A 24,077-nucleotide genomic window follows, 5' to 3' on the forward strand; every position below is an offset into this window, starting at 1 on the left:
CCAAGAGTATGGGACAGAAAGATAAGATCCCGGTGGTTCAGGTACATTGTCAGTCATAGATGTAATTTATTAATACCAAAGCAAGAAAGAGCATTTCTCTATCATTGATAGAGAAACAATGTTTGTGGTTAAGAATTTGAGAAACACAGAACTGAATTAAGAGGTTATTGTTTTGGCTTTCTAAAATCTTCCCACAGCATTTACAACTCTTTGAAAGTTTTTCCATTTAGCTTTACCTTTCTGTGTGACAGAGATTCACTCATTTTTCCCTCCTTACTATGCTACTGCTGCTGCTTTTTTTAAAAAATAAGTTATTAGACTTATGTATAGTAAAAGTGTTTCATTTCTTCTTTGCATTTTGACCAACATGTCTATATAGCTACCCTCAGGACTTTGCTGGGAGGGTCAGCACTAGCAGAGCATTTAGTTAAAAATAACTATATTGTGTTTCTTTATCTCAGAGCACTATTAATCCTGTAGATGCAATATATCAACCTAGTCCTTTGGAACCTGTGATCAACACAATGCCTTCCCAGACTGTCTTACCTCCAGGTATAGTATTTGAAAAAATGTAATACACATTTATAGATGAGAGAAACTCAGTTTTTATGGCTCTTGTAGTAATCTTGAAGGGCTGTTTTTAAATAAATAAATAAGTAAGTAAGTAAAAGGAATCACAAAAGAATAATATAGCCAAAAATGAACAAGATGAAAGTATTTTTGATATTGGAGCTTTTTAAGTACAATGAAAGGGCTTTTGGTTTTCCAAGTAAGATGGAAGATAAACGTGGTTACTAAGACTTGGATTATGTGGTGGGACAGAATCCTATGATCTAGGTCATGGCTACCAAGGAAAACTTAATATGTTTTGATTTACTTTGAGGTAATCTAGGAATGTTCTGTCTTTGGGTATTTTTGTAGCTCTGAAAAAAATAGTTGGTTTCTTCATTGGACTTTGAGATAATGAGAAAGGGAAGGATGCAATTGTGATGCCTACTAATAAGATAGACATAGGTATTTTTAAGTTTAGAGTAATAAACAGTATATTTTTTTCCACTGGCAGAGGAGGGCTTAGGACCAACACCTAGCTACCCTGATTCCTTTACCTTTTTGTTGCATCCAACATTTCTATGTTCTCGATGATGTAGTTAAGTCAGAAATTGTACTGGTAAAAGGAAAATCCTTTTTAAAATACTTATGGGAAATCCTTTTGTGAATTTTTGTTCCTTAAAAGAATGAGTTTATTCATACCTCTCATGGGGCTAAAGAGGAAGTACTGTGCCCCACTGTAAAATGATTTTATGTGGTTTACTTTTTGGAAACACTTTATCAGAAGCACTTGCTGGTTTTACAGAGCAGCTGAACTGAGGTATTGGCCTACTTGGACTAGTCTCTTAGTATCCTACCAAGTGTCTCAGTACTCAGTAGCATATCATTGAGTTAAAAGGGGATTGAAGATCAAAAAGGAGTAGTGTGGAGCTTCACTTAATGGACTATAGTTTAAAAACTACTGGTTTTTAGGATTTTGGATCCCACGCAATTGCACTTAACAGAGCTGTGTTTGGCTTTTTTCACTAACATTTAACGTATTCAAATCTAGAACCTGCTCAGTTGTGTAAGTCAGAGCAACGTCCATCTTCTCTACCAGTTGGACCCGTGTTAGCTACCTTGGGACATCATCAGACTCCAACACCAAATAGTACAGGTATAGATTTGTGTGATTCCTATGACTTCCCACTCACGTTAAAGATTTGTATTTTATTACTGAAGGGGGAAAGGGTGGAGAGATGTGTTGTATATTTTTGTCAAAGGTATCATAGTTTTGTCATTAACAGTTCCACACATTAAGTAGTTAGCTTTGTGACTGAACCAGATACTTTGGTAATAACTATAATTTAAATAAAATATTGCAGGATTTTGTTTACCTCAAGATTTATTTTAAAGATCTATCTTGGCTTTTTAAAAAAATGTGCTTAAGTTAGTTTTCTTTACTTACGGTAAAGAAATCAGACAGTACAGAAGTGTAGGAAACAAAAGCTGAAAGTCATCTTTACTCTTCCCCCTGTAATTTGCATACATGTATGTGCATATATACCTATGTTGCATTTTTTAATTGTTTTTGTTTTAACCTTTTAAATGAGATCATGTGTTTCTGTGACTTTTCTCTTGTCATTTAGCAGAGAACAGTTAGCTTTCCTTGTTCATACAGTTAAGTCTACAACATTCTTTATACAGCTGCCTGAGTGTTATTACCAGTTTTTCTAAAGGGCATTTAGGTTGTTTGCAGTCTTTTCCTATTATAAACAATAATTCAGTGAATATCCTTGTACATCAACTTTTAGCACATGTATTTTTAGGATAGATTTATCAATCTTTCACATTTTTGCCATCTTATGGACAAAAAAAGGTTGATTCATTTTTAATTGCATCTTTTCTTAATTCACTTACACTTATGGTCTTTATTTTTGCTCTTATTTACAGGGATGCTCCCAGTATTATGTTCTTTCTTGTTTTAAAAGCTGTTAGATTTATGTTGAGTTGTCTGTTGAACCAAACTCATGGGAGCAGTTAAGTGCTTTTGACCCTGTTATACCTAAGGCCAAAACCAAACGCACTCTTCAGGAGGTGAGAGAGAAGCTCCTGCTGTGGCCCCACAGATTGCTTTCCTGGGCAGGACTTTTCCTGTGTCCTAATGAATATTACCTAGTGATTTTAGCCTGTTTTGAAATTAGATTTAGTAAAAGTACTGATGCTATTACCTTGATCTTTAATATTTAACAGCGTGGACAGATAGATACCTTCTAATTTTGAAGGAAAGAAAGCAACTATGGCTTTTACTTGAATCTCATGGGAAGATGCTGATAAGCAATTTGAGGCTGAAATGAATTGGCTGATTTTTTTCTATATGTCATTATTTATGTCAGTTCTTGTTCATTTGAAAAACAATACCTATGTTTTCTTTTGTTTTTTTACAAAGAGGGATTATGTCAGAGTTTTGAAATAGCCAAAATTTGTCTGTTTGGAAATAAGCTAGTTAGAAATTTTGAAAAAGTGAAAGCTTTTCCTTATGTATGTTAACTTTAGGATAATTAATTAGCTATAAATAATAAGGGTAAATTATTTCAGAATAAGGTATTTCAAAAATACAACATTTTAGGGTAGGTAGATTTAAAGAAATTTTAAAAATTAGTGTGTGATTTATGTCTGGTTTGATATTTTTTCAACCTAATTTCTTCATGGTCTCTATCTTTTTTTTTTTTTTTTTTTAATTGAAGGGTAGTTGACACAGTATTACATTAGTTTCAGGTGTACAACACAGTGATTCAACATTTATATACATGATAATTCTAGGTACCAGCTATCACCATACCAAGTTGTTACAATATTTTGACTATATTCCTTATGCTATACATTACATCCCGGTTACTTACTTATTTTACAATTGGAAGTGCGTGTATATATATATATATATATATATATACATTTTTTTTGTGAGGGCATCTCTCATATTGATCAAATGGTTGTTGACAACAATAAAATTCTCTATAGGGGGGTCAATGCTCAATGCACAATCATTAATCCACCCCAAGCCTAATTTTCATCAGTCTCCAATCTTTTGAAGCTTAAGGAACAAGTTCTTACATGGAGTACAAATTCTTACATAATGAATAAGTTACATGGTGAACATTACAGGGGCAGTCATCACAGAAGCTTTCGGTTTTGCTCATGCATTATGAACTATAAACAGTCAGTTCAAATATGAATATTCATTTGATTTTTATACTTGATTTATATGTGGATACCACATTTCTCTCTTTATTATTATTATTTTTAATAAAATGCTGAAGTGGTAGGTAGATACAAGATAAAGGTAGAAAACATAGTTTAGTGTTGTAAGAGAGCAAATGTAGATGATCAGGTGTGTGCCTGTAGACTATGTGTTAATCCAAGCTAGACCAGGGCAATAAAACATCCACGTATGCAGAAGATTTCTCTCAGAACAGGGGGGGTGAGGTTCTAAGCCTCACCTCTGTTGATCCCCAATTTCTCACCTGATGGCCCCCCTGCGACTGTGCCTGTCTTAGGTTGTTCCTCCCTTGAGGAATCTTACCCGTCTCTGGCTAACCAGTCATCTTCCGGGGCCATACAGGGAAATGTAAAGTTGGTAAGTGAGAGAGAAGCCTTATTGTTTGAAAAGGTTAGCTTTTTACTTCTTTGCATATTTATGCCCTGTGGCTTCTATGCCCAGTATTTGTCTTGAGGTGTCTTTACCACTTGGAAGAATTATGATACTCGGTAAATTCGATATATGGCACGAATTCTATTTAAGGGTTGTAATTAGGAAGGAAGAAGAAAAGCTATAGAAGTAGCAGGCGGAAGAAAACCTGGGGAGATTGGTTATTTCTTTGACGTATCTTCTTGTAGAGTAACTTCAGCATGTATAGTTTTTAAACTACTAAGTAAATTGTGCACACACATTAACATAATAGGAGTACAGTTATGTAACCAAAGCATACCTGTAATTACCAGCCATCTCCAGTGAAACCAAGAAAACCAGTTAGGCACCTTAGGCATTTGTGAAAACTTATCTATGATATGGTGGATGATGTCCAACTGAACTTGAACAGTCTGAGAGAATTCAGATAAATTAAAACAACCCATTCCTGGGGACTGTTCACATCCCATATGTTCTTTTAACAATAAATAGTCTGTAGTTGTAAGATTTTGGAGTGCTACAATTTGCACTTCTCCTAATTCTTGGTTGAGTTCCAACAGTATAGATCCAGTCAAATTTGTTGTTTTACTGTATGCACAGGCCAGCTTAGATATCTCCTTCTTCATTCCCATGGCAAGTCCAGGAGCTGGTGGGATGAGTGCATCTACAGCTGTAGCAGTGCGTGGGTCTTTGTTGGGGTTTTTTTGATGATCATCTTCTGGCATGAGTCCTCCCGAGAGTGCTGATGTTGAAAGTTCTTTTTGACATCGTATCTTAGTTCATTTTCGGGGTAGCATGGTCTCTATCTTTACCTCTCACAAAAAAACAACTGATGAAAAAAATAATATTGTTTGCTCTCATAAAGGAAACTCAGTTCTTTTATTTGTAGTTACCATCGAAACTCATTTTCTTGGTCACACTTTCAGTTGATCACCTCGAGTAATCATGTGTAATCCTTTGTCTTTTTTTATGTATTTCAGTAAGAGAAGTTTCTTTCCCAGCATATTACTGCTAGTGGGGAGCAGGGAAGAGAATTTAAGGTTATTTGCTAAGATGAACTATCTTTGGATTTTCCACAATAAGCATTACCTTTTTTTTTTTGAATTGACAGAGTTTTAATGAGGCAAAATTTGACAGTGCTATATCATTAGTGTCCCTTTTTTTTAAAGATCTAATTGTTTTTTTAAAGTTATCAAATGTACATCACAGTGGTTCAACAGTCCTCCTTCCCTCCTCACCTCCCCTGCCCACTCCCCTACCCCCTGGTACCACTGAGTCACCTCTCAGTGCTTATGAGTCTAATGCGGTTTTGTTCCATTTGCTTAATTTTTTATATTCCACAAATAAGTGGAATAATATGGTGTTTGTCTTTCTCTGCCTAGCATTACCTTTTTAGGCAGCAAACTTTTTGTGTTATGTTTTAGACATATCTTTGTGAGCATGACAACTAAGTGTGGCAGGTAGTGTAAGTCTTCTCAGCCTTTCCCTAACCGTTGGAGCATAGACACTGGAATGGGCTAGAAATTCACAGGTAGCTCTGGATTCATTTTTATTGTTGCTCTTTTCAATTTCTTCTAGAACTGTGGCTTTGGCTTTTGGATTGCCAGAGTGATTTAATTAAATTCAGTCTCTACCAGGTATCTGTAGCAGTTAGGCATAATTGCCTGAGAGCCCTCGGATGCTCCATAAACACTTGTTAAATTAATAGTAGTAGTCCATTGTTGTGTTTGGTAGAGTGTTACTGCTTTGTTAACAGACAAAAATGAGATGGTCATCAGAGATTAGGTGGTAGTCTTCTTTCTCTGGAACCCTGTTAATTGCCGTTTTCTTAGACTATTTAGGAATAGAAAGATGTTCCTTCTAGCCCTTTCCTTTTCCATGTTTGTACCGCTCATATTTTTCTCTGGCCCTGAGCCCTGGGCACTTGACTTAGGTGGAAAAAAAGAGGAGTTTAGATGGTGAGTGTTCAGGGCTATGTGCAGAGCTTTTGTGTTTTCATTTGGCTGTCAAAACATACTGATTAATATGAATGTGTTGTCCTGAACAATATTTTAACATTCATGTGGTCTTTGATATTCTTTCCATTTTCCATTCGCAGTGGCTCACTACTGCATTTTTTAGGTATCTGATCTACAGTGTAAAATGAGAACCTTGGCTTCCCACTGGTACTGATACCTATTGTGGGACTTCTAACACCAGAACTGACACACTGTGATTATAATCAAAAGAGCTCCCTTCCTAATTGTAGGTAATTATAGAATGAGGACATAGCATTTTTTCATTTATTTAAAAGGCTATGTCTAAATCTGTAATGTGATTTGCCTTTTTCTTTGTCTAGTTTAAATGTTGATTTTCTTTACAAATAGTATAGGGACTTCTACCAACTTACCTCTCTTAATTTTAGAAAGGTCTGATTTCATCCCATCTTCCAATTTCTTCCCTTGTATTACCAATTGGTCCCTAATTAAAAACTTTCTAACTTCCTAGGCAGTGGGCATTCACCACCTAGTAGCAGTCTCACTTCTCCAAGCCATGTCAACTTGTCTCCAAATACAGTCCCAGAGTTCTCGTATTCCAGCAGTGAAGATGAATTCTATGATGCTGATGAATTCCATCAAAGTGGCTCATCCCCAAAGCGCTTAATAGAGTAAGTATATGACTGTATTTAAACAATCTCCTGATCTTTAAAAATGTAATTTGATACTGAGACTAGTGTAAATGACAGTTATAAGTTATTATTTGGGAAGTAACAAAAGTTTATTTTTAATTGGTTTATTGAGCAAAGCCTGTAAGAATGTTGATTTTACTTCTGACTTAAATGGAAGAAATTAGCATCAGCTATATAGTAACATGCCATTGTTGTTAATTGTACTCTGGGCATTTGTTCTGTAGCACCAACATTAGGAAAGGGTAAAATGATAGTAAGCTAGGAAGTGTTATACAAATAAGAGATTATTTTTGTTTGTGTTAGAGTGGAGATATTCAACATCTGTAAGCTAGGCACTATACTAGGTGGAAGGATGACACAGAAGTGAAAAAAGACCCAGGCCCTGCCCTCATGGAACTTGCAGTCTGTTGGGGGAAAAAAAAGACATTTATAACCCAGTAGGGTACATGCTGTGGTAAAAACAAGCACAGAAAGCCATAGGAGCATTTTGAAGTCCTGACAGGTCAGGGAAGGATTCACAGAGGAGAGAGGGGATATGGTTCCAAGGGGAGATGCAGATAAGAAGTGAGAACGGACATGGGGGTGAGAAGAGGAGAGGAGAAATGGCAGTGTTCTCATGGAGATGGAACTCTATTAAGAAAGATCTGGGGGCAAGAGGAGCTTGGTTTCTTTGGGGAGCTGTAAGTTGTTGAGTGTGGCTGTAGCATAAGTTGGAGGAGTGGTTTAAAAAAATGATATAGAAGAAGTTGTTACAAGTATGTTGGGAATCTTTAGTCTTTTACACATTCTGAACAAATGATGGCAATTGCTGGCCAAGTCTGCATTCTAGAAAAATAGATTTGCCTAAATTGTATAGAATTGCATGCAGTGGGAGCTGCTAGGTAGGGAAAGCAGCCAAAGCTGGGTTGTAAATAGAAAAATGTTGATTGTCTGATCTAAGGTAATAGCATGGGGATGGAGGAGAGAGTGTGGATTCCAGAGATACTAAGCAGGCAGATTTTAACAGATACTGATGATAGGTTTTTCCCTCATTAGAGGACACTTGTCCTATTTTATGCCATTGAATTAAAGCTAGCTATATTGCATTGTACAGAAAAGGCTTTTACATTTAAAGTCATTTACATAATAGCTAATAAGCAAAATTCTTTTTATTCCTACTGCTATTTAGGTTGCTGTGGTTAAGACTTTGGATTTTGGAATCTCAGAAATTTATGTTCTGAGTCTGTTTTGCTTCAAAAATTTTTTGACCTATGTAATCCTCAGTTTCATCATTTACAAATGAGGATAGTAATAGTTTCAACTTGAAGGGGTCATTATGAACATTTGAATGAGAATAATGTCAAGTGCTTAATGTAGTGTCCAGCATGTAATAAGCACACAATAAGAGATAGCTGTTGTAGAAAGCAAATTAATATTTATTTGCTTCAATGTTACTTGTGTTTGTTGTAGGTACAGTTGGCTTAGATTTTGTTGGGTTTTTTTTTTTTCCCCAGCTCTACTGCTTTCTCAGGATTTGGTACTGTTGTTACAGTATGAATTTTGCTTTCATGAGACTACGAATTTGGAAATGATTGTATGTGAATTTGCAAGCAAAAAAAATGATTGTATGTGAATTTGCAAGCTTAGTACCATCAACCAGTCCTTAGACCCTGAACGTGGTTTCTTTTAATAAATACTGTGTAGAACTGTAGTTCTCTTGTGTGCACATGAACTAAGAAACACAGCATTCATATATAATTGTATCAGAACTGCTCAAAATCTCAAAATTTATAAGGGAAATTACTATATTGGTTCAGGAAATTTTGTGACTTAATGACGGAGGGCAAATTCAGCTTTTGAATATGGGAAAAAGTGAAATATGTGTGATTAGGTAGACACACATTGTTAAGACATGAGATTTTAGTTAATGAGGAGAGATTTCAACCCACAACTCAAGAAGGCCAGTTTAGCAGAAAGGGTTTGGTTTAGCTTGTTTGTTTCTTAATGTTGTATGTGGGAAATGAACTATTGAGAAACCATTATTAGCAGTTTGCCAATAGAAATTTCACTTTTTTTTTTAGTTTTGAAATACATTTTTTCATGATAGTAGGGCTTCAAAGAAAAGGATTTAGAAGAAAATTCTAGAGTAAAGGTTATTTTTGATGTTTCAAGTGTTCCATCAGTTTTCTTTAAACAGATCTAAGGACAGTCTCTTAACACTGAACATTAACTGTTATTCTAAACAAAGTACACTTGAATGTCAAAGTGGGCTCATCTGTCTATCCTCTCTAGAAGCATAAAATTACACTCAGTAAAAGCTTGAGAATATGTGGTTATCCTACTCATAACATTACTGATACTCTTTGCCCCAGTTTCAGGACTTCTCCTGAAATTTTTATGAAACAGAAAAAATTTTAATGCTTATCAGTTGTACCTGTAACAGGCATGTCTAAAAAGCCACCTGCAGGCTCCTGAGACTTTTCTCTTTTCTTCTTCTTATAAGCTTCCTTCTCTGTGCTCTCTCAGGGCCCACAAAAAACACAGCTTATGAACCTCGTATTTGAAGAGTTAAGGTCTGTGTCCAACTCACTCACTCTGGTTTCCTTTTCTCCCTTAATTTCGTGCTCTCTTTACATGCCCTGATCTAGGTCCTCAAACTGGTAGAGACTACAGGTGTTTTATTTGGCCAGCAGAATGTGTGTTGACTTTTTCTGTTTTTACTTTTTATTTCATTTAAATTTTTTTTGACTATGGCCTTAAACCCCTTCAAATGAAGTGTGCTGACTGCAGGTGTGCACTGTTTCATGACCTGGCCTGTTCCCGGCCACTGCAGGCACTGGGCTTGTGACACCTGCTGGTCATTACATGTTACTACTAGCTTTCTAACGGGTCAAGTTTCTGAAGCTACTGTTTCTCTGGGTCTGAAGGAAGAAAACTTAAAAGCTAAACTCCTTTCACTGTTCAGCTTTTAAAGAACTACTACAGTATGGTTTGGCACATTTCAAACTAGAGGAACGTGCGTGTTGGAAAAGAATTTGTGCTTTGGAGCCAGACATGCATTTGAAATGGCTCCACTACTTACCAACTGTGTGACCTTGAGTCAGTCACTGAAACTCAGAGCATCTGTATATGGTGAGAAAAATCCTGTGTACTTTGTAGGGTTGTTATGAAGGTTAGATCGTTAAGGAGATAAACACAGTGTTCAGCGCATGTTGGGTACTTAGTAAAACTTTGGATTTCATTGTTGTTATTATAGTTAAGTTCAGAGTTTACTTTTTTGCCTTTATTTATGATCTTATGATTAAATTCCATACATATTAGCCTATGGTTGATAAACCTTTCCTGTATGCTTACCATTTTTGTCAGTGTTGCTGTTATTTTTTAGTCTTTAAATTATTTTCACAAATGAGGTAAATTATAAAGTGGATAAATGAGAATTTATCTCATTTTTTCCATTTTGAGCATTTCACTTGATCCAGACACGGTTTCTAATCCGAGTGAGAAGGAAAAGCACAGCATAAATAGATCTGACCTTTGAAATTGCATCTAAAGTAAGGTACATGTGTTAAAGGATTTGGGGGTTTTTGACCAATTGATTTTAAGGACTGACTCTATTTTGATGATGTATCAAAGAGCCACAAGACATTTTGAAGATAATTTTCATGCAGCTCTTTTATTTAATGATAATTTGGTTTCTTTTACCTAGGTCTTTTACTCATATTTTCCATTGGCTCTCAAAACTGGTGAGGTAGACATTAGTTACAGTACCTTGTGATATATACTACTAAATTATCAAAGAAGCAATATTTAGTTACCTAGGGATTTTTGAAAAGTAGATTGAAAGAAGGTAAGTAGCCAGGACAAACTGTTTACATTAGAATACATAGTGCTCTAAAATTCTAATATTAGAATGTTATAATACTCTAATGTTCTAATATAGGCAGAGCACAGAGGTTTCTTAGGTTAGTGAAATTATTTTCTATAATACTACAATGGTGGATACTTGTCAGTATATGTTTTTCAAAATCCCTGGAGAATGGGCAATGCCAAGAGTGAATCCTAAGGTAAACTGTGGACTTTAGGTGATGATCTATCAGTGTAGGCCCATCCGTGGCTACAAGTGTAATACTCTGGTGCCCATGCTGATAGTGGGAGAGGTGCTGTACAAGTGGGAACTGTGTACTTTCTGCTCAGTTTTGCTGTGAACCTAAAAGTTCTCTAAAATAATAAATTAAGTAATCAAAGGTAAGTAATCAGGGCAAACTGTTTAAATTAGAATCATGTTTTGCATCAATAAATTTGTAGTAAAAGACTGATTATCACATGAATGTGCCATTTTATAAATAATATCTGCAGTGTGAGAAATATGGTTTCTATTTTTACACTTAATAAATAAACTGTGCCTTTGAATATTCCTTTATTAATATACAAATACTAATCCTGGGTATTATAATCACAGGTATAATAATATAATAGAGGAAGCTTTTACCAGCTCATAGTACCAGTAACCATAGATTCACTTGTGAAAGGTAGTATGCTTTTTATTCTGTAACTTTAAATACAGCTTTTTAAGTAGTGGGAAGAGTGTTAAATACTAATGTGGGCTTTTACCAAAAGATCTCAGAATATAGACAAGCCATCCTACTGAGACTAAGCAATTGACTTGCCATTATCTACATTAACTCTAATTTTAAACTTAGAAACAGAGGCAAAATCTTACTGATTTTTGACAACCTGTCAGCATGGCTTATGCAGAAAGCAAAAGACAAGATACCTAGTCATTGGACGTTACAGTTTATAGCCTCAGGGTGAGGGTGAGAGAAAGAGCTGGAAAGTGTACACACGTATGTACGTACCCAGCTAACCCGAAGAGTCTGGTTTGTTGCTCTCGGGTATCTCACCTATGTGTTTTAAATAACTTTATTGGTTAATTAATGTCTTACTATGATTCTAAATTTCCTTCAAAACCTTAAGAAAGTGATTAATGTTTTTTTTAGTTCCTCTGGATCTGCCTCAGTCTTGACACACAGCAGCTCAGGAAATAGTCTAAAGCGCCCAGATACCACAGAATCACTTAATTCTTCTATGTCCAATGGAACAAGTGATGCTGGTAAGTGACCTTTCTTTGACAATTTAACTTTTTTTTTTTCTTAAGAACATTGGTTTGGAAAAAAATTGCAACTGGTAGCAGCACAGATTGGCCCAGTTGTGCACCATTTTATGAAGATCTGTTTTGTTGTAGATCTTTTTGATTCACATGATGATAGAGATGATGAAGGCGAGGCAGGGTCGGTGGAAGAGCACAAGAGCGTTATCATGCATCTCCTGTCACAGGTTAGGCTTGGAATGGATCTTACTAAGGTAGGAATCAACTTTGGTGTTCATTGTAAGCCTATAATGTATATGTGTGGATTCTCAGTGCTGAGTGGTAAGTGTGCCTGTGAATGTAGCATGATGACGTAACTTCTGTTTATACTTCTGTCTTGTGATTTAATATGTATGTAGAAGAGTAAACTGAAAAATTGTATTAATGGATGAAATAAGTAAAGCTAGAATAATTTCATAGAGATAATATGTATGGATTGTACTAAGATTTGGATTATCTTGGGGGTGAACAAAGAGCAGTATTGGACAGTAGTTAGTAGTATTGAACAATATTGGGCAGTATTGGTTAGTAGTTCAGATGAAACCTAGAGAGTAGTGTAATGTGCACAGAATCAAAATGAGCAGAGTTCTCAACTCGGGATTAGGGGGCCTATATTTGCATCCTGCTTCTTCTGTTCAAGCAAGTCCCTTCCTCTGTGGTCTTTACATTTCTCATACGCAAAATACTTCAGGGCTATTGTAAAGATTGGAACAGGGATTGAATGGGAAATTGTATGACACACATAAAATTATTGTGGCCTGGATTTGAATTTGAATTTAAACTTGGTGCTCTAAACTGAATGCCCTTTTGATTTAGGAGACTGGTGTAAGGGTGCCTTTGTATATCCCTGCCACTGTGCTAGAAGCCTCATCCTTGCACTTTATTCTCACCGTAGCACTGCAAAAGTGAATGTTCTTGTTAACTCCATTTTACAGGTGAGGAAACTAAAACTTACAGATGTTATGTAACTTGGTAAGTTCTAGTAAGTGGCAGAATGGAGGTTCTAATATGGCCTGGGATTTCAAAACCTGTAATCTTTGTCTTAAAAGACTTCATATTGGTTAAATTACTATTCTACCCAACTTCAGAAGGTTAATAAAATTTAGGATTCTCACTTTTGCTGTGACCAGACAGTTCAGTGCTGTAGTCTTTGTCGGTCACAACTTCATTTTGGTTTTGGAGTTAGAGGGCTATTAAGAAAAAAGCTGATCTTTAATACTTTCTAATAAGTCTCTGTAATAAAAAATTTTACCCCAAATGTAAATGAGAAACAAAAGGATCACACTAATATGTAGAACCCGGTGTATTTGCCAGGAATGTTCTAGGTGAGAGAATATTTGCAGAAATTTACTTCCAGAGTTTTTTCAGTGATCATTAGCTTGCATAATTGCTGGAACAAAATTTTCACTTTGAATTTGAAAGTTATACCTTAATTTTTTAGTGTTGTAATGTTGACATCTACAATATATTTCTTTTCTATATCTTTCACCTTGATTGGTTTTGGTCTCCAGTAATGGAAGACCCACCTAAAGGTAACTTGAATACTACATTTATTGTATCACAATGAGAAGTCTGGAAGTAGAGTAGTTCCAGGATTGATTAATTTGGTAGGTCATCAATGTGAGAAGAGACCTAGGTTCCTTCAGTCTCTGTGTTCTGCCATCCTTAGCTTGCCGACTCTCACACTCAGTCTTGTCTCTCTGTCAGTGTGAAATGGCTGCCACTCTGCCCATCATCATCATCCTTATACAGATATGTTAAGAGGCAGAAAAGTAATTGTTACCAGGATTTTGTTGTTATTAGGAAGGACATTCTTTTCCATAAGTGGAGCCAGAGCTAGTCAATTGGCAAAGGTTAAATGATTGGTTTAGATTAATCCACATTCACCCACTGAGATCTGCATGGACTCTCATGACTCCCATAGTCTGAACCTGAACTGAATCAAAGTTCTGTTACTGGGGATGAAACAGGACTTGGCATAGGCAACCAAAAGTGTCTGCCACAACCAAGTTTAATTCTTGCCTCACATGATTTCCTCAGCCAGATAATCCATATTTGGGTCCATAGCCACTAAAAGCTTGTTACATTATGAATGATATATAATAATTGTTTTTTTTACCAAATGTGTTAAAAAATAGCTATTTTAGAAATCTTTATTGGCACAAACAAAAGGCTATGATTGCCAATAGATTCTTAAATCTTGATTCCTTTCATGTATTCCAAAATATTACAATAATGCCTTAATTAAATTTGTATCTCATTCTCCTATTTGTAAAAATAATTTCTCACTTCAGATACTTTCTAAAAAGAGTTATTTTCCAAAATATGTTGTAGTATTTGGAAATACTATAAGGTCACATCCCATTTACCTTATTTGGTTTTCAAAACAATCCTAAGATATAAGCAGGACATGTAATTAACCTCTTTTTCAGAAACTTTTAGAGAAGGAGTTAATATCCCAGGGCTGTCTACACCTAAGAAGTGGCAGAATAAGTACTTGAAGCCAGTTCAAAGACAGCCAAGCCTACCTCACTATCATCATTGTTCCAGGAGCTTCACATAATGACATGTATCAATATAGTGCTAAACATAACACTGAAGAGATCTGTTGAATGAGAATTCTCAAAAATTTTATGTAGAGAGAAAAAAGTTTTGATTACACATCAAATCAAATTTTAAGTTTTTTGACTGTTTCTTTTTTTGAATTGCCTGTTCATTTCTTTTGTCTATTTTTCTGCTGTCAATAGTAATCTTTTTCTTGTTGATTTGTAAGAGCTGTTTATATATTAAAGGTATTTACCCGTTTGTTCTTCAGCAGTCGAATATGACAATTTATAATTTCCGTGTTCTCTAAGAGTGGTAGGAAGTTGCACTAAGTCAGTACTTGAGATACTAGATTATGAATGTATGTGTCCTGTGGAAGAAAATGTTTACTTAAAATTTAAACTCTGGAGTCTGATAACAAACATATTCTAAATGTTGTAGCCATTGTCTCCCTTTCTAAGCTTGTGTTCCATCAGCCCCATTATACTCTTTATATTCCCATCTACACTGGTCCATCGTCAATCCTTGTCACACCCCATTTCCTGTCTCGATGTCCTTTTTTTCCCTCCCATACCCATGTCCTGTTCTTCAGTTTTCTTCTCTCTCTTTTGCAGCCTTATTCTTCTCCAGGGCTTTTCTCTAGTGCCATCTCAATAAATCGTTTTCCAGCTCTGACCACATTCTTATTCCCTAAACAGAATGTAATCTTACCTCTCCTGAATTTCCAGGGCACTTGGAGCATCTCTTGTATGGTATTTTCACATTCTACCTAAAATTTAAATGCCAGTAATCTCTCATACTTACTTTTGCCTCCTTCTTAGCATTTGACACAGAATCTTGGATGTGGTAGATACACAGTCATGACTAGATTTAAAGAAATGTCTGCTTACTGTGGTGTTCCATGATGAGTAATTAATAATCTAATAAACATTTCAAAAACTCTTCCATACTCCGATGAAATTCTTACTTTTTTTAGTGGTTATTCCTAACCTTTCTCATTTCTTCATGCCATATTCCAATTTCCTACTTTTTTTTACTTTGTCCTTTGCCCCATTCCCAGCCTCTTCATGGGCTCCACCCCATGGTAGAAAGAGTTCATTCATTCCCATCTTTATTCTCTTCTTTTTGTTTATTCCTTCAAATGCTTATGTAAAAATTTCTCACCATGTAACAGTAGCCAAGAATGCAGGTATGAATGAAGTGTGTAGTCATTGCATTCTAGATGTTCTTTGTTTATTTGAGGGCACAGTAAGCAGATGAATTTTGTAATGCACTTAATGATGTTAGAGAAGCATGAGTCGAGAGGACAGTGCACAGAGCCCCCTGCCCCAAAGCCAGACAGAGCAAATTTTGAATTTCACCTTAATAATGGAGCAGTGAGAAAATTTTTCACCCTCTTTGAGCTTCATTTTTCTTTACTATAAAATAGAGATCATAATTTTTTCATAACAGGATTATGGTACAGTTTAGTAAGATAATGTGTATGTAATTACACAATAACCTACTACCAGCAGGTAGTAGGCATCAAAGGGTTGCTATTGAGTAGTTGTCATACTGAATCAGGGAGCTAAAGGGAAATTGCACCGAGAAGCAACATTTGAACACTCAAAACCTGTTCTCTTTTTCTCATCTGCTGGGCAGGTTAAGGGGCATTTCTGCATCAGAGCAGTTTGGGAAGTAGGTATCAGAAGCATGCCTGGACAGTACTTGGTGGGTGTTACTATGATTGGAATGAGTTTTTTTGTTTTCGTTTTTTTTTAGTTCAGCAATCTGTTTATCTGTAGTGGAATTTGATCTTCAAGGATCAAATATGTATGTTTTTCAGGTAGTTCTTCCAACATTTATTCTTGAAAGAAGATCTCTTTTAGAAATGTATGCAGACTTTTTTGCACATCCGGACCTGTTTGTGAGGTATTTGACCAAATACAGTAGTTACCAATTTTTTAAGATGTTACTCCAGAGCTTTCTGCCTTTGCAGGATAGATAGACTCCTTTTTGTTTTTCAAACATTTCTGGGGAAAAGTGGCATTGTATATATGGTTTATATTACATGCCTATTTGGTTAGGTTATATGGTAGTGATATTGTTAGGCAGCCAAGTTAAGCACTTTTTAAAAATCTTGAGAGGCTACTAATAGATAGCCAGCATTTACAGAGCTGAGACTGTAAGCTTAGTTTATCCAGGGTTGGTAATCACTGTTAAATTATTTGCACCATATGCTGATGATGACCAGTTAACTGAGTTCACCCAACCTTTCTAGAGCATCGGTTGTTTGCAAGGCACTGTGTTATGAGCTGGAGAAACAAAAAGTCAGTATTTGTCCTTGAGGAGCTCAGATTTTAGTGTCCAGATTAGACTGGTTCATAAAATTTAAATATATAGCTTGCTATATTAGATATATTTACAAAGGACAGAAGTAATCTAAAGGTGGGATTAACTCATAAGGAGGTGAGTTCACATTGCTTCTCAGTGGTAAGCAAGAAAGTTTTCTTTTTAACCGGGGTGTTCTAATCTGTCTCCTCTGATTGCATTCCTTGGCCTTGGACTGTCGCTTACTGAAGTCAAATAGAAATTACTGAGGTTTCACAGTGGGTAGGCACATTGGCTGACACTGATCTATATCTTTACTTCTTGAAGATTTAAGAGAATCATTAACCAACGCCAAATGGCAGAAATTTAAATAAATATGTTACTGTTTAATACATAATGAACAAATAAAATATAAACATTTATTGATAATGTGTAAGTAAAGATGGAAAGTACCAGTTATTTCTTAGATTTGAGATTAAGGATATTTTTTATGATGAAAATGTAAACTTGAGGTCCCTAGAGGAACCCCTTAAAAAATACAAAAGTATAGCTAAAAAGCCAATAGGTAAGATTAAATGGCATTTAAAAATGCTCAAAGGGGCAAAGAAAAAACAGATACAAAGATGATAGAGGTAAACCCAGCTATATCAGTAATTACATTAAATGTAAATTGCATTACATTTAAGAGGGCAGTGATTTTCACAGTGGATAAAAACACAGGATCCATCTATATGCTATTTACAAGAGAGAGTTTAAACATGAAGACACTGATTGGTTAGAAGTAAAAGAACAGACACAGTCAACCATGCAAAATTCTAATTATTAACAAAGCTGGTGTCACTGTATCAGTATCAGACAAAGTAGACTTTTTAAGACAAGAAGCAGGGACAAATAGGGATATTTCATATGATAAAAGAATCAGTTTATCAAGAGTAGATAATAATCCTAAATGGGTACCTATTAACACAGCTTGAAAAATAATACATGCAGCAAAATTAAAGGGAGAAGTACACAAATACATGATCATGATTGGAAATTCCTCCCTCATGAATTGATTGAACAGTAGCTCCCTACGTGTGCTCTGCCACTTTCCCCATCCCTGCTCCCCCAAGAAAATCAGTAATGCTACAGAAGACTGAAATAGCACGGTCAATCAGCTTGATCCATTTGACCTTTCTCAACACTACTAAACAGTTTGTATAGCGCAGTCTTTTCAAGTATACATGGAGCCTTTATCAAAATAGACCGTATGCTGGGAAGACTTAATTTTAAATGACTGGAATCAAACAATATTCTCTGACCATGAAGTAATTAAATTAGAGATCAATAAAACAGGTATACCTAGGAAAACTGATTGTCAATTAAACAATGCATTTATATGAAGTTCTAGAACAAGCTAAACTAATATATGGTGCCAGCAACCAGAAGCAGCATTTGCCTTGGGGTGAGGAGTAGGGATTGCTTGGAAAGGGGCATAGGAAGAGCTTGGTGGTGATGGAAATGTTCTGTATTTTGATCATATCATGATGAATTAAATGGATATATACATTTGTCAGATTGACCAAACCAAACATTTAAGGCGGGTGTGTTTAATTATGCACACTGTGCCTCAATTCTAAAAAGAAACTTTGAGGTGGCTCTTGGTCCTGGGTCCCCTTGGCCTGGTTGATGGGCCATGTTGAGGCTTGTTACATCAGCTTGTATACTGTTGGGAAGCAGAACATTAAATGTTGTCTTTATCCTTTGCAGCATTAGTGACCAGAAGGATGCCAGAGAGCGAATGGTTCAGGTTGTGAAATGGTACCTCTCAGCCTTTCATGCCGGAAGGAAAGGATCAGTTGCCAAAAAGCCATACAACCCTATTTTGGGTGAGATCTTTCAGTGTCATTGGACATTACCAAATGATACTGAGGAGAATGCAGTGAGTTCTGCCCTTATGTTTTTAATAATCTAAACTCATGCACTGATTGAGGGTTTCATTTTGTTTGGGGGCAGATAATGATAAAAACAATGAGCAAAGATGTTCACCACCCATAGAACAGCCTTGTTACATTCACATATTTTGAATATAGTGAGCCAAGGGGAAAGAGTGGCATAAGATGATGATAGAGATTCAAATTTAGAAATCAGACCATGCAAGGCCTTGTGGACCATAATACAGCTTATCAGAATCACATTTTTGAAAAGATCATCATAATGATTTTGTGAAAAACATTTGGAAAGGGCAAATTGGAAAGGGCAAAATTATACAGGCAAAGATACCCTTGAGGAAGCTTGGCATTATTCTAGGAGAAACATGGTTGATGGAAGCTGTACTGGGAGGTGGACCTGATGGACGGATTGGGGGAGGTAAAGGAGGGGCAGGCAGTATGGAGTCCTTGCATGTGGGCTTTAGTGGTTGGTTCATGCCTTTTACTAAAAAGGAGAAGATTGGGTTTGAGGAGAGAAAAATCGAGAACCCTAATTTGAAATACAAAGTAATGAGGGTCTGTTAGACATGTAAATGGAGCTCTCAAGTAGGGAGTTAGAGTTTCAAGAGTCTTGAGTTCAAGGGAGAGGTCTAGGATGGAAGTGGGCTTTCAGAGATTTTAGTGTATTTAGGCAGCCTGTAAAGCACTGAGAGTGAATGACATCATCTAGGAAGACAGCATAGCTGGAGAAGAGCAGGTAACCCAGACCTGAGCCCCAGGGCTCCGACATTCAGAGCTTAGTGTGCAGAAGGCAGCCGCCCGCGAGGACTCAACTAAAAGGCCTCTGAAGATGAAAACGACGCCTCAAGCCCCCAGTGCCGGCACAGAAGAGCCTCAGTGAATACTGCTCTCCGTGTCCTGACCTTTCCAGTGCTGTGTTCAGGCTGTCCTGACTGGAGACAGGCAGTATGTTTCTGTTTGTGCTCATTGGGCAGCACTGTAAGTGCCTGCTCTGTGCCAGGCCTGGCCTTCAGTTAGGCACAAGGTCCTTGCCTTCAAGAATGTCTTAGTTACAGAGACCTGCTCAGGGAGATTGGCACAAAGCAGTAATTCCAGCAGGGTAATTAAACACCATAATAAAAGTATGAGTGAGGTGCTTTGGGTGTGTAGGTAGTGGGGGGAGCAGTCAACCACCTGGGGAGGCAGAGACCCCAGTTACTACACTCTCTGGTGTCATTTGTGTTTGTACATCAAAAGAAAAATGAATGTTTTATTTGTTTGCAGGAGCTAGTTTCAGAGGGACCAGTCCCTTGGGTTTCCAAAAACAGTGTAACATTCGTGGCTGAGCAGGTTTCCCATCATCCACCCAGTAAGTGACAGAGCTCCTCTGCAGCACCCATTTTCAAACTGTTCTGTCTAAAGCACCATAGCTGAGGTCACTATGTGACCAGTTTTGTGGCTGCCTGTGTACCTGTTACTTGTATAAGTGCCAAAGACTTTAAACTTCACTGATTAATTGTGTATAAAAAGAAGGGATTTAGGATTTTGGAAAGCAACTTTGGATGCTTCTGAAGTCACCTTACACATAATGTGCTGTGCTCTAGGAACCTCAGCAACTTGGAGACAATTTATATAAATGAGATGTGCTTCTGCACAGTGTGTTTCTGGCATAGTGGAGCAAAATATCATCAACATCTTTGCTCAGTGCAGTGTTAATAAGACTGGAAATCCTGGATGGGCCCATATTGGGGCTGGGGGAAGAACATGGCCAACCAGAAGGACAGACAGACCTTTTGATGTTAAGCCTCTGGGATAGACCTTGATCATCTTCGTGGTTCAGGGAAGTTCCTGCCCACATGGCCCTGAATGGTTGCCTGTGTTGGGGGAAACAGGCTCAAAGACAGTTACATTCCTGGCCTCATTTGAGGCTGTTCTCAGAGGGGTAGAGGGTTTTCCCCATGGAACTCGTTCTTTCTCCAGGCTAAGGGCATTGGAGAGGTGGTTGTGGCTTGATAGTGTACTAATGAAAACAATTTCCATTCAGTTTCAGCCTTTTATGCTGAGTGCTTTAACAAGAAGATACAATTCAATGCTCATATCTGGACCAAATCAAAATTCCTTGGAATGTCCATTGGGGTGCATAACATTGGGCAAGGTAAGTCTGGGCATTGGGTGGGCTCCAGTTTACTAGGAGAATTCTGTGTCCTTCTAATATGTGTTGGTAGCTTGTCTAGTAAGAGGACATGGCCCCTGAAGGCTAGACTGATTGTCATTGTTTGCATGTAAGCGTTTGTATTGGGGGTGAGAACCATGGTGGAATGCAAGACTCACTTTCCCTTAATTGACAGGAGTGTCCATCGACCAGACAGCAAAGCCTTACGGCCAGTTGGTGTTAATCTTCAGATTCTCTCTCTTTTCTCCACAGGCTGTGTCTCCTGTTTAGACCACGATGAGCATTACATTCTCACATTCCCCAATGGTTATGGAAGGCAAGTAGAGCTGTGTCCGTTGCCTCTGGGCAGCAGACCCTGCTGTTCCTTAAGCCACACCCCTCCTCTCTTCTGATTTTGAACTGTCAGCCTTACCTGAAAACTTTTGATGTTGCAGGTCTATCCTCACAGTGCCCTGGGTGGAACTAGGTGGAGAATGCAGTATTAATTGTTCTAAAACTGGTTATAGTGCAAGTATCGTCTTCCACACTAAGCCCTTCTATGGGGGCAAGAAGCACAGAATTACTGCCGAGATTTTGTAGGTATTTTGTTTTCCTGCTTCAGTGCTTTTCTGCTTCTCTGAAATACTTTTCCTTTTGTCTTGAACTATAACTTCTTGTTAGGAATTGGCCATTTTAATGGTTCTGTCCTTGTAAACTAGTTCCACATTTTGTGTGTTCACACTCTCCCTAATATCCCTGAGCAGGAGGAGACCTAAAATCTGGATTCAGAACAATCAAAGGTCATTTGGTGGGATTTTCTTCCTAGGAACTGCCTTGCCAGCAGGAACTGAAAAGAGTCTTCCTAGATCACCTGGCTCACCCAGGTCATGGATTCCTGACTCATTATCACTGGATTGGACCATGAGCTAGTGCACACAGTAGACTCTGTGACTCCCACTGAGTGTCCCCAAGTCCTCACAGTCCTTTTTTTCTGTGCCTTTACTGGGGAGAAACAGTAACCATCACATCTTGGCTTGGTTCTGTTAGACACTGTGGGGTCAGATGAAGACAGCTGTGCTGTTTGGGTAACAATCACATGGTGGATTCAGAGCCTGACTGGAAGAGGAATATCTAGAATTTTTCTCTGCACTCAGAAGCTTTATTGGGAGGTGTTGCAGATGGAAGACACATGACTGGTTAACCAGTTTTCCAGAGGGAGAATTTAATTTGGATGACAGAATCAGCATCCAAAAAGTCTTGAGCTGGATGGAACCATGAGCACAAGATAAAGTTTACTAAGGCTCAGTATCCCAAAAATCATTGCTGTCAGAAAATGCAGGCAGAGCTTAGAGAGCAACACAAGTTACCACTGTAAATGTAGCTGCCCTCATGGAATGGGTGGGTGGTAGAGAGGGTGTCCACAACAAAGACCTGGGTGGGCCTGCTTCTCGTCCCTTAGGGGTAACCAGCACCAACGGAAATGGCTGTCCCTCAGAATCCTCCAGCAGCCACAGCCATATATAACTGAAAGACTGCCTGTAAAGCTATGAGCTGGAAGAGTGCCTGGTGGGCTCCTGTAATTAGGAATTTGAGCGTCAGATGAAGGATGGTCCTAGATGAGAGGGTTCTCAAGTGTTCTGTCTCTACACTCATTCACACTTAAAAATTATTAAGAACCCCAGAGAGCTTTTTATTCATGTCAATTATATGCATTGATATTTCTCATTAGAAATTAGATTTAAAAATATAAATTCATTTACAAATGGCAAAAATAGCATTTTTATGAAAAATCTTTTCCAAATCTATTTAAATATTTGTAAAGATTGGCATTGTACATTCTCTGAATTTTGTAAATCTCCAGTACAATAGAAAACAGTTGGATTCTCCTGTCTGCTGCTTGCAGTTAGTCTATTGCTATTTATCACACAGCCTCCAGGAAACATGGTACGCTTGTGAGAAATCAGTGTGTCACTGTTAAAAATACAGTATTGACCTAAGAAGGTCTTGGTAACCCCCAGGGGTCCCCAGACCACTGTTTGAGAACCAGTGCACAATGACTTCCTAATCCTGGGATCCCACCATTTTTCTTTCCCTTTGTCCCCCTTCCCCCAAAGCCCCTCAATCAGAGGAAATGTTTCAGTCCAGTGATGGCAGCTTCCTTCTCTCTACTATGTATTTTTATTTTCTCTTACCTTTTAGGCTTTCCCTCCTAACCTGTCCTTGTTTATCTTCCCAAATTCCATACCTGCCATAAATATCACTGTTGTCCAACTAGAGGCCTATTGGGGCTTTTGATGAAAGAAAGAAAGGATCCTTGCTTTTGATGAAAGGAAAAGAGGTCAAGCCATTTAACTCAGAGGTGCCTTCAGCCTGAGGATGCAAGCCTCATTTCAGCAGCATATCCTTAAATAAAATCTCCCCTGACCCTCATCCCAGCAGTTTTTGCCCCTCATCTCCAGTGCTCACGTAGATCCAGAGAGCATGTACTGGCTGGAACCTCAGTGGCAATGTCTCTCCCCACTAGCTGTGAACAACTTGAGGGCAGGGGCTGAGTCTAGTCTCCTGTGGCCCAGCACCGTAGAGGCACAGGCTCTGGTGGTTATCTCAGTGCCCACTGTCCATGGGATTTCAAGTTCATTAGCATCTGCTTAGGGCCTTTATTCTTAGAGTTGGCTTGGGAAATCCAGCTCTATTAAGCAAGCTGTCTGTATGGTTGTTCTCACAGTTGTTTTCTGTGCTCTGTTGTGTAGGTAGGCCACACTGACCAGAACTTTGGTAATTTTCACTGTAGGGCTAACAAATGTTTCTTTTCTGTTTAGTTCTCCAAGTGATAAGAAGTCTTTTTGCTCAATTGAAGGAGAATGGAATGGTGTAATGTATGCAAAATATACAACAGGGGTAAGAACCTCATCTTGCCACTCGCTTCAGGCTTTATTGAGTTACAGCCTGTCCCTTACTCTGGCGTCCTTCTTCAGGAAATGTAATCACTGAGGCCAGCTCTAATGCCGTCTCTCCAGGGCAAGCCTTTTCCTTCCTCCACCTCTACCTCAACAGTACAGGTGGTAAATGATGTTTACTTGCCTCTCTCAAAACACTTAAGAACACAGGCGTACCTCGGAAACATTGCAGGTTCGTTCAGGTCCAGACCACCA

The 24,077-nt window shown here is 37.7% G+C and overlaps 1 protein-coding gene across 6 annotated transcripts in view; it reads left to right on the forward strand.

Moving 5' to 3' along the window:
• The window catches only part of OSBPL9 (oxysterol binding protein like 9), a 195,720-nt gene that overhangs the window by 168,141 nt on the left and 3,502 nt on the right, over nt 1-24,077 (forward strand). For 5 of the 6 annotated variants that reach the window (XM_036893093.2, XM_036893094.2, XM_036893091.2 and 2 more), the window contains 12 exons: nt 462-552; nt 1,601-1,705; nt 6,704-6,863; nt 11,861-11,973; nt 12,106-12,224; nt 16,379-16,464; nt 18,613-18,784; nt 20,058-20,142; nt 20,818-20,928; nt 21,199-21,262; nt 21,381-21,521; nt 23,745-23,823. In XM_036893093.2, coding sequence (XP_036748988.2) covers nt 462-552; nt 1,601-1,705; nt 6,704-6,863; nt 11,861-11,973; nt 12,106-12,224; nt 16,379-16,464; nt 18,613-18,784; nt 20,058-20,142; nt 20,818-20,928; nt 21,199-21,262; nt 21,381-21,521; nt 23,745-23,823 — 1,326 coding nt within the window. Of the gene's footprint in view, nt 1-461; nt 553-1,600; nt 1,706-6,703; nt 6,864-11,860; nt 11,974-12,105; nt 12,225-16,378; nt 16,465-18,612; nt 18,785-20,057; nt 20,143-20,817; nt 20,929-21,198; nt 21,263-21,380; nt 21,526-23,744; nt 23,824-24,077 lie in introns of all 6 variants that reach the window. The other variant, XR_008997005.1, reaches the window with a different exon arrangement.

The sequence above is a fragment of the Manis pentadactyla genome, chromosome 4 (genome assembly GCF_030020395.1).
Source record: "Manis pentadactyla isolate mManPen7 chromosome 4, mManPen7.hap1, whole genome shotgun sequence".
Classification (NCBI taxonomy): domain Eukaryota; kingdom Metazoa; phylum Chordata; class Mammalia; order Pholidota; family Manidae; genus Manis; species Manis pentadactyla.